The sequence below is a fragment of the Dipteris shenzhenensis genome, chromosome 20 (assembly GCF_047967505.1).
Source record: "Dipteris shenzhenensis isolate YYH24624 ecotype China chromosome 20, Dip_SZ_1.0, whole genome shotgun sequence".
Classification (NCBI taxonomy): domain Eukaryota; kingdom Viridiplantae; phylum Streptophyta; class Polypodiopsida; order Gleicheniales; family Dipteridaceae; genus Dipteris; species Dipteris shenzhenensis.
In genome coordinates this window covers 10208399-10219557 of record NC_141615.1, presented here as the reverse complement: position 1 = coordinate 10219557, position 11159 = coordinate 10208399, and the positions used below count along the sequence as shown (strand labels likewise).

Sequence of the window (11159 nt, the reverse complement as noted above, 5' to 3'; positions counted from 1 at the left end):
AACTTGGCCTGCCTATGCTCTTCATCACACTGTTTGCAACCAAAAATTGATGGGAACCGCTATTGGCATGTCTTCACAAACTAGGGAAACATGTGCTTACGAAAGACACAGACCAATGTCGTGGATGTTTGTGAATTCATTAGGTCGGACCCCATCATAACAACTCAATACTATATGCACAAATTCAGAGCTTGAAAAACATTTCTATGCCAAGATAGTACTATACTAGGACCGATGCTAGACTTCTTCATAACGGAGTTCCAAAACAGAGGCAATCTACATGACCACGGCTTGCTTTGGACAAGCGGGGCCCCCACTTACGAGAGTTGTGATAATAGTGTCGTAGTCTACAGAGGACTTCATCGATACATACATCACAACAGACAGTGCAAAACTTCAAAACATGCATAATGATTCACAAAGCCATAGACACAGGAAAACATGCAAAAAAAAGAGGAAGGCAATATCGGTTTGGGTTCCCAAGGCCGCCGATGTGACAAACAAGAATTTTGGTACCACTACACCTAATGAAAACAATGCAATAACCACACAAAAAATTTCAAGACACTAACACAAGCACCGCAAGAAGAAGCAACCATGATGTTGGACTTCGACGCATTCCTTTGAAAAAATTCCATGTCAGAGAACAATTACGAGCTCGCGTTAAAAAGCAACATTTCGCAGTCCAAAATCTTTATGAAAAGACCACCGAAGGACATCTATTCAAACAATTTCAACCCAACTTTGATGAAGCTCTGGGAGGCAAACACCAATGTACAATTCATTCTAAATCCTCAGCCTCTTACTGCACATCATACATCACGAATATTGACAAAGAAATCAATGCCACCGTTAGACACACAATCATACAAAGTTTTCAAACAGTGCCCCCGCAGATGAGCTCGTCTTGGCAATGCAATTTTAAATACATAACACATCAGTGCACAACAAGATGTGTACCTATGCCTCTCACTCTCACAAGTACAACTAGGGAATTCATGTATATAAACACAAGTTGCCCTGAGCATAGAACACTGCTTCTAAAACGTCGTGCACAACTCGAGTAGCTCCATCCAGAAAGCACTAGCATCTTCTTTGATGATATAATCACAAAATATGCAAACCGACAACAAGACATATGGAACACCTATTTGGCATCTTCAGCAAGCAATTACACAGTATAGAGGGGGAGCATTAAAAAAAGAAAGTGTGAAAGAATAATACGGTTTAGCAACTACACTTTCAGCAAGCAATTACACAGTAGAGAGGGGGAGCATAAAAAAAGAAAGCGTGAATGAATAATACGGTTTAACAACTACAACAAAGTGAAATACCCAAAAAAACATTACAGAGAACTTTGCTTGCTGTACTTACCATTTCATTTCATTGAACACTCACTAATTGATGAGTTTCATACTTGGAAAGACATGTATAGCCATCACCGAGAAAGTATTGATATGAACCAAGTGCTATTTCAAAAAACTCAATCATATCCATCAACGTCAAGCAATGGCAGTGCAAACGTTTTCACAAACTCAAGCATCAAAAGGCCTATGAAATCCATGGAAAGGTTTGACCTTGCAAAAGAGATGAATCCACATAAGAAACAAGCAACCTCCATATCCTTCAAAAAATTAAGCAAATGACTTTATCAAACGAATCATATTATGCAATAGTGAGAAAAATGAATCCTGAGCAACAAGTCATACTAGAAGGCATTCTAATTAAGAAAAGAATACACCTGGGCAAATAGTTTTGCTTGTTCATATCAAGAACTGCAAGAGCCATGAAAACTTATGTTGCAATGGTAGTCATGGATGCACTACGCTGATACTATTCATACAAAGACACAACAGACAACGACCTCTCGAAAGTCTTGCTATTGGCGTACATTGGCAAGGCAGCGAGGATAGTTGGTGGAAGTATGATACACATGCAGCCCTTCACTTGCCTTTCCTAACAAGTGCATACACAAGCCTTTCAACAGACAAATTACAAATTTTGACTGCCTAGTACAAAAATGTTGAGTTGGTAATGATCGATGAAATTTCACTGGTTGGATTGAACACTTTCCTTGTAGCAAACATGCGAATGCAAGAAATAAAACATAACCACAATGAACCCTTTGGTGATGTCGATGTCCTACTTTGTGGTGACCTATGCCAAGCAAGCCTGGTGAAAGACTCTTAGATCTTCGCTAGGCAATCAAACACACCATCTATGCTAGGTTCTTGTTGGAGATCACACATCCACTACTACGAACTGAAACAACCAATGCACCAAGAAAATACAGGAGCACAAACTCATATAGACATTGACAATCTAAACGTTGTCCACTTAAGGAAAAACTCCCTTTGAGGTGCTAATTCTTGGTGGGTATCCAACAAAACATACACTTTGATTCCCTTTGTCATCTCCACCCAATAATCCAATGCATTCTAAATATCTAATATATACATGTGAATCCCTTAGGGTTAGGATTAGGGTTAGGGTTTTCCCCTAGTGCCCTAGAGGTATGGTGCAATTTACACCATCCTCAACACTATTTAGAAGGAGCTCTTCTTATTCCTACCTACCATTATTCAACAATTGGTGTTGAGCTCAATGAGCTCCAATCCTCAGCTCTCAACTCTCCAATGCCAAAGCAGGAGTGACTCAATCGGGAGCCACAACGGACTACAGTAACTCCAACAATGCCTCGCACCAACTCTCCAAGACCCCATAGCATATGCCTACAGCATCAACGATTGTCTCCACTAACATAGCAGCGTAGGACTCTTGACAAGACAACGACCAATGAGCTCAGCTCCCATCGACCAATGCTCTACAAACGGCCTATGGCAGCAAGGCGTAGCTGACCAAAATGGCTCCACATGCCATCTGCAAATGCCTCTAAGCCTCGACTCCACAATTTCAAACACCAACCAACGAACTCCATAGCCCGCAAGCCAATGAAGGCTTCAACTGGCCTGCAGACCAACAACTCTGGTAGTCGGCCACGGCGAAAAGCTTCAAGATCCTCCATCAACGGAAGCACAATAAGCTCCTCCAACAGTGGGCCGTCTACCTCAATGTCGTCTAGCCCACATGGCTACACACAACAAAGGCAATACATGCAACAATTCTCCACAACCCACCAATGGCAATGGCCACGGCTCCTCATAGCAGTGCCAATGAGCCCTACAACGATAGCAATTCCCCTAAGACCTGTGCCTTCACAATGACGACCTCGACACAACTAATGGAATCGTTCATAGATTTCAAAGAATCTCTTAGATTCTGATGAGCCACGTCGTGACACGTGGTAGATAGAATCAGACCAAGGTTAGGTTAGCTTGACCATGGGTTTGGTCAAGTGGCAACCCTATCCTCTCATATGTGTCACATCAAGGGCCTTTCTTCGATTCAAGATTGTTGCACGCACCTTGCATGCACATATGCCACCCATGTAAAGTCACACATTGTTGACTATTTTCTAGCATTGGTTCCCTGCACACGTACATTAGCCTTGTACAACCTCTTGGCTACTCTTGACACACAGTTGTCATCGTTATTCTACAACCTTGATCCTTAGCACACAATTGTTCTTCCATCACATGACTTGGTTGACAGTTTGACAGATTCAATGTAAGCCCACCGTGTCAGCTCTCACACAATGTTCTCATGGGTAGACACTCTCGCCAATACAGGGGTAAGTCTCTTGGATAGAGCACTAGACCGTCTCCAGCATGGAGTTATTCTCATCACAAAGTTGATGATAAACCAGTCATGACTCCGGATGAGATCCGTGAGTGTGGAAAGAGAACCTGTCGACTTCGACCATTGATTGCCATAGGGTATGTACTAGTTTACAATGCAAACTCGAGCCTCATTGGTCTTGAGAGATCGGATGCAGATGCTTCACATGTTAGCATGGATCAGCCCACACTTTTTGATCATGCACATTCGATGATAAGCCCTCAGCACGAGGCACTCGCATGTACATCAACATAGTCTGATTCTAGTGATGTATAGCCATCACATTCATGCATGGATCTAACTTCATCTACTATCACATCAGATGCAAATACTCAACAGGAGTTCACTAGTTATCATGCAGATTTACAGTGGGTCCTCAATACGAGGCACTCACATCTCCAGCCGCATGAGATCTATGCCCCATCGTATTCAGCTCCTCTGGTGATTCCATTACATCATTCATCACTGATGCTTTCACCTCTGATACGGAGCATATCAAATCCTTGGACACGGTTTCCACGAGCAATATAGATCAGTAGATCAATCTTTAGGACATTCCAGCATCGGCTCAATCATGCCGCATTGCACCATGCTTGGATCCACCAGTTATCACCACCTCTGATCAGCATGTCATTCCTTAGAATGAGGATATATTATGCATCAATGCGGTCCTGCCCTAGTGCAGTGGACATAATTAGGTTCATCCATAGCAGAACGTGGGGAACATCCGTGTTTTAGCATGCACTGATGGCTATATTATACATTCCTTACTTGATGCAGATTAGTGGTTGGGATCCAGGACTTCTGATCAGTCTCGACATCAACATTCAGCACCGCATATGCTTTAGGGACATCTTATGCATTCTTAGTTGTATTTCAGGCTTCTAAGCCTCTACACTGTCAGATCCACCTTAAGCCTATGACAAATGCTACATCTGATGACGGATGTTTAGCCATGCACACATCAGATCACCTTCAACTCATGACAGTTGAGCATACAAGTTTGGCAGGTTGCCATACCTTATCATTTGTATGGGCCTCTTCATCAACATAGTAGTGTATCATACCCGCACTTTCGGCCCCAGATTTTCAGTCCCTAGATCACATTGTCCACACCAACTATGCAGACTTCTTCGACCCCGCATCATTTGACTGAGATTATAGTTCTACTGAGCATACCTCCGACATTGCTACCAGTTATTTTGGGTTGGTGACACCCTTGTTTGTCACAACCTATCGGATTTCTTTTCCATAGCTACATCAACTAGCTTCACATCCGAATGCCTCTTCTGCAAAGTGCCTACATAGTCCACGATTACTTATGACATGTTCCAGGCAGGCATCTTATTTTTTGGATTCCTTCCACATTCCTTCGATCTGTCTTTTGGGTTTTATTCCCAAAGGCGAAGGATGACCATAACTTAACAGGGGGAAATGCACGATATGTACAAGATAGTAAGTTGTACTCATTGTACATGCTTCGGCTACATATTACTGTGCTCATACATGCACATCTACTTTGATTTCTTTCACTTTTCTTTTCAATTTTGGATGCTAATGCACCAAACAAAATCCACAAAAAGGTATTGTACATGCACCCTCTACTTACCCAGTGCAATTTAAGAGGGGGTGTTGAGGATGGTGTAAATTGCGACATACCTCTAGGGCATTAGGGGCAAACCCTAACCCTAAGGGGTTCACATGTATATATACATGTTCACGTGCAATACAGCATAGTGTATAGGTAGCAATATCGTGTGCACTCCTCTCTCTCTCTCTCTATCAAATAGAGGAAATGGCCTAAGCACGGAATTTCAAATTAAACAGCAAGATGTAATCTCCCAAAAATGGCTTTGCCAGCAACAAGACACAGTATAGCAAAGGAAGTCTGAAGCAAGCCTTAAAATTTGCACGAAAGAGAAGCAACACCCCCTAAAAAAAGGTGTGCAGTAGAGATAGTCGACCAATAATAATAAGCTTTTAAAGACATTTCCTAAAATCCACCTCTAATCTTTCAAGGATAGGGTAGGTAGCAAGTAGAATTTACACATGGCATGGGTGAAGAAGAGAGATACCATGTAGAAATCTAGAATGGAGATTGCTCAAAGGAGAATATGTTCACAAAGGTGGAGAGAAATGAAGATGTTCAAAGGAGAATATGTTCACAAAGGTGGAGATAATATGTTCACAAAGGAGAAAATGTTCACAAAGGTGGACAGAAATGAAGATGGGGCACCACAAAAGAGGAGCCAATCAAATAGATGAGATCAGCTATCAATCTTATCAATGGAAGGCTAATATTATCCACATAATACAAGGAGGTGACCACCTATTAAGTAGGCGCATCACCCAATCCAGTAACTATCCTATATATGTATCCTCCAATCATGTTGATGTAGATTTAACCCACTCTTATCATCTTGATGTAGAAATCTCAATATTGATGGGAATGGTAGAACCCTCCATTGTCGCAAAAGCACTAATTTTTGAAAAAGGAAAAAAGGGAAAATAACTGCAAGAATGCCACGGGTCTAGGCAAAAGCTAAGGAGGAAGGGGGTCTGAGTTGTTTTTTCTCTAAGTCTAGCCTAGTCACAATCCAAGTCCAATTTGTTCATGATCTAGGTCGATCTTGTTCTAGATCTAGGTTGGCCTGTGCTAGGGTTTTAATCTAGTACGGTGTGGATATTGGTCCCACTCTAGTCTAGGCTGATTTATGTCTTGGATCTCGATTCGGGTCTTGGATCCTAGTCTGAATTGGTCCTTGTTTGGTCACATAATAGGTGGCTCCCTAGCTAACACTTTCAAATGCCACTTTGTTTATGTGGAAGCCTAGGAGGAAAAACTGGGAATTTTGAGCGTAACACAAAGTATGGTGACAAGGCATTGGAGGCAAAGGACTCCAATCTAGTCTAGATCCAGGCATGGTCTCTTTTGATTTGTTTTGGATTCAGGTCCTATCTTTGCTTCATTCTAGATTGAGTTTCAGTCTGCTCTCTTGTTTGGGTCAAGCCATTTCTACCAATCATGATCTCAATCGATCTAGCCATGATTTGGATGCGACCAATTTTGGATTCCGGTCTAGATCGTAGTATTGTAGCCCAAATTGTTTTGGATCTAGGTCTGGTTCGTTTCTTGGGTCATGGTATGGTTTTGGATCTAGGTTTGGTTTGTTTCTTGGGTCACGGTATGGTCTTGTCCGATGTGTTTTGGGTCCAAGTCCGGGTCTATGTCCTTGATCTAGATCCCATTTGGTCACATAATAGGTGGGGTCCACCCTTCTTCAAATCCATTTCAAAGCCTTCCTTGTAGCCTCCACATGTTTTGTTGATCATATATGCATTTCTCTTCCATATGTTTTGCTTTCCACATTCAAACGTTCACAACCCCCCACAACCCTCCCCGCCCTCACCCCCGAAAAATGTGTCTTGACCTTTTTTAGGCCCCCTTCTTTGTGCTCTCCCTAAAACTCTGCTTTTTCTCCCCCATTGCCTTTACTTTACCTCTTTGGCCACACCTTTCCTTCCTGGTGACAAGCTCTCCTCCCTTTATCACCGTTCCCCCCTTAGTTTTACATTGTCCCCAAGAAAATCCCTTCCCCTTTAGTTCTATTTCCATCCCTTCATTGTGAATAGCCTGTTTGTGCCTCTTTCCTTTCAAAGTTTGTTGTGAAATAAGATGATATGTATTAGGGATGACTCAATAGAATTAGTACATGTATGTAGACAAAATGAGGATGAATGATGCATAATTTTTGAGCTTGCACACTTGGTCCTTTGCTTTTTGTGCCTTATTAACAATGACATTCATGATTTTTAGTACTATATCAATGGTGCTCAAGCAGCGTTTGACATAACGAGGGGTGTTAATGGTCCACCTTTTCCAAAGCTAGAAATGGCTTGCAAATATCTTCAGAGGGTCATTCAAGTAGTTTTCAAATTGTGAAACAAAGCATAAATCATAAAATTAAATATTGAGAGAGTGATAGTACCTTTTCAAAATATGGTAAGATGCGATCTAAGTAGTCCTTTGTCACTTTGTCTAGAATGCCACAAAATTAACAAAAGGTGGTTGTGTAGGGCCAGTAGGATGACTCCACTAGTTGCAACAACTTGCTCCATGTTGCAAGGTTTAGCTTAGAAAGGTGCTCAGATTGCATTCTTAGAAGTTGAAAAAACGGTGATAAGGAATTGCAATCCAATGGTGCCACTGAAAGCTAGTAGTTTGCCCATGTCCTTTCTTTGGAAACACATACTTTTGGAGATGTCACATAGGCTTTAAGAATCTACCCTCTCATGCTATGCCTATTCGCCTCTCTACTACTCTTTAATTTTGCACCACCTAAAAGCACAAACCCAAGTGTAAGACATCAACTTCCCAGTTTATACTACTAGCTCTGTTGAACTAGGCCTCCCTCCCTCGCTTAATGGATCTTTGCTTTTGTGGACATGTAGTTGAGCAGACAAGAAGACTAAGGGGAACGCTTGGCATTGCTAGCTGCAAAGAGAAGGACGTGCATAAAAGGAAAATAAACTCTCACACAACAATAGAATGAAAGAAAATCTAAAAGGCAAGAGTACATACCTCCATATAGGCAACAAAAGAAACTGCATGACCCTGTAGATGAAAGGACCGCCAGGAGGACGGTCTAACATGTGACAAGGTAGTAACAAGGCAGTTAATGGTAAGTGGCACTTTTGGATTCGAAGGTAAAAGCTTTCTCCATAAAAAGCTGTTGGAATAGGACTGGTCACCGCCCCACTTGTGAGCCCTCTCGCATGAGGGGTGTATCGGTTGGGGGGGTGGGTGGACCGTAGAGTAATACTAGGCATGGGGTTGCCACATGGGCAACACATGAGTTGTCATGTGGGCAGCAAAGAGAATATGGAAGTCCCTAGATGCTGTCCACACATGGAGAGGAGGAAATGCACAGGGAAAACATGTCCACACATGGAGAGGACGAAATTCACAAGGAAAACATGTTCGACAAAGGTTTTGGACCCTATGGGCATAGAGGGTGGGGACCACTTGGGCCAATGGATGGAAGCCATGTGGCCAGGCAAGGCCAACCGAATCAAGCAAAGGAGCTTGGGGGGGGGCTATTTCTGTAGCTCTCCTTGGTCGGTAGGGGGCAAAAAGTCGAACATCTCGGTCGGCTATTTGGCAGGGGCATACACTTGGAGCAGCAATCCAAGAGCAGGAAGGAGTAGCAGGAGGACCATCCTTGGGCGTATACACAGGAGGTGAAGGTGACCTACAGAGGGCTATAGCCTTAGCTCAAGGAGTTGCCCACGTGGGTTGAGTTTCTAGATAGCAAGGTGGAAGAGATCCTTTGGACAGAGAATCTACATAAGCTTAGTGGAGCATGCGGGCTTCGAGATCTAGAGGTGCTAGGCATATTGTAGGATATCATTTTGGTAATAAGGGTTGCTTCTATATTTGTCTTGATGCACAGTCTATTTATTGGCATGCACACACATCAATGGTTGTGAAGCACACACATGCTATGAAGTTTGATTCCATAGTGAAACATTTCCGCATGTAATTCTTGGGCTCATCTATCAGTCTTCTGTTGCTGCAGGACACCCTTTGGTGGGATTCATTTTCTAACAAAGGCAACCCAACTCAATTAACTTTTTTAAACAATTACACATGGAAATTCATAAAGGAGAAGGGGAAAAAAAGGAGCCAAGAAAATTTTAAAAAATATACTTTTTTTTCATACTTACCTGTCCCCATGGTCTAGTATAGGGGGCACAACTGCGACTTATGTTGCCAATCAGCAAGAAGTCCTCCATGAGCGCAACAGCTCAACTATCAAGCAGGAAGGATTTAGACGAGGGCAACTACAAATATCGCATGAGCTATTGCTAATGAAAAAAATAGAAAAAAAGATGCCAAGGGCCTGTGAACACACGCAACACATGTTGCGCCTTGCTCCAGAGAAGGCCACGCAAGCGTGCATTGGTGCTCAGAAAAATGCACGTACGATTTTGAAGGTGCCAAAAGGTGCACACACATCCACATAGATGAATTTCAACTGGTAATAGCGACTCAATCATTGAGGAAGGATGACTGTAGCCTGGAGAGGTCTCCAGCAGAAGGCGCACACTTACACATATATTATTTTCAACCGGTAACAACCAGTGCACCTACGATTTTGAAGGTGCCAAAAGGCGCACACACCCCTACACATAGATTAATTTCAACCAGTAACAAGGATGACTGCAATCTGGAGAGGTTTCCAGCAAAAGGCGCACACCTACGCATAGATTAATTTCAACCGGTAATAGCTAGTCACCGAGGAAGGATGACTGCAATCTGGAGAGGTCTCCAGTAGATAGATTAATTTCAACCGGTAACAGCGAGTCCACCGAGGAAGGATGACTGCAATCTGGAGAGGTCTCCAAAAGTGTCTCCGGCCATCCCTGAGGAAGGATGACTGCAACGTGGAGAGGTCTCTAGCGCTCTCCCTGCAACCAGAGCGAGCAGCATGGCGCATCAGGTGCGCACTAATGGGCTCGTGAGAACAGTCGCTACGAAGGCGCACAATCAAAAGTTTATAGCGGGAACCCAAAGTCAAGACGAAGGTGCGCTCTTCGCCCCGTCTCCTCTGCTGGGGAGCCAGCCATCGCCATAGCCAACCTCTGCTTTGCTCTGCTTCTTCCCAAGCCCTAAAATGAGCTTTGTAGCTTCTCACAGCTTGCCACACCTCCCATTTCCTCTCTAGAACTCCACATTCCCTGCCTTCCATGGCTTGGGACGACGACACCATCGGTCCCGACGTTGCAGCTGCCGGTCGCCTCATCTCAGATACCGTTTCACGGGACCTTGCTGCCCATGACCTCTACGATTCCCTCGATTCCGCCCGCTACTCCAGCAATCCCTACTCTTCTCCTCCTAAAGAGGTAGGCTCGTCTCATCATTTTAGGTAGCAATTGTGGCCACAGAATTCGCCCTTGCGTTCATCGAGTAATGTAACTTGTTTTAATTTTTGTGGGTATCAGCATAGTGCCTGCAGAATTCTCGATCCTTAGTACTTTCGTGAAGTTAAAAAAAAACTGAGTCTCTGTATTCGCAATTTCGAGATAGGAATTAGCCGAGCCTCGCGGAGTTTTACCACTCGTTCTAGCCTTAAAAAAGGCGTTACGTTTACTAAAAGGTTATGACGGAAGACCAAGTGATCCAAGTGAAGCCTTATCCGACGAACGAAATCGCATGAATTCATTCTATGCTTTGGGAACAATTGTCACTTGTACTGAGGTTCACTTCACTATCACTATAAAGATAAACTGAGTCTAGGATTTGGGAACAAGCGACACTTGTGCTAGGCTAAGGTTCACCCAGTGTAAACATGACAAATGAATTTGAATATGCAGTTTGTTTGGAATTTATGGTTTGGTCATGCAAAACGTTTAAGAGG

General features: G+C 43.1%; 1 protein-coding gene across 2 annotated transcripts in view; it reads left to right on the top strand.

The window, feature by feature from the left end:
• The first annotated feature begins 10234 nt into the window (after positions 1 to 10234).
• The window catches only part of NUP155 (nucleoporin 155), a 113656-nt gene continuing 112731 nt past the window's right edge, over positions 10235 to 11159 (top strand). The window contains exon 1 of one of the 2 annotated variants that reach the window (XM_087391168.1): positions 10235 to 10644. In XM_087391168.1, the coding sequence (XP_087247294.1) occupies positions 10489 to 10644 (156 nt within the window). In that variant the 5' untranslated portion in view covers positions 10235 to 10488. The remainder of the gene's footprint in view (positions 10645 to 11159) is intronic. The other variant, XM_087391167.1, reaches the window with a different exon arrangement.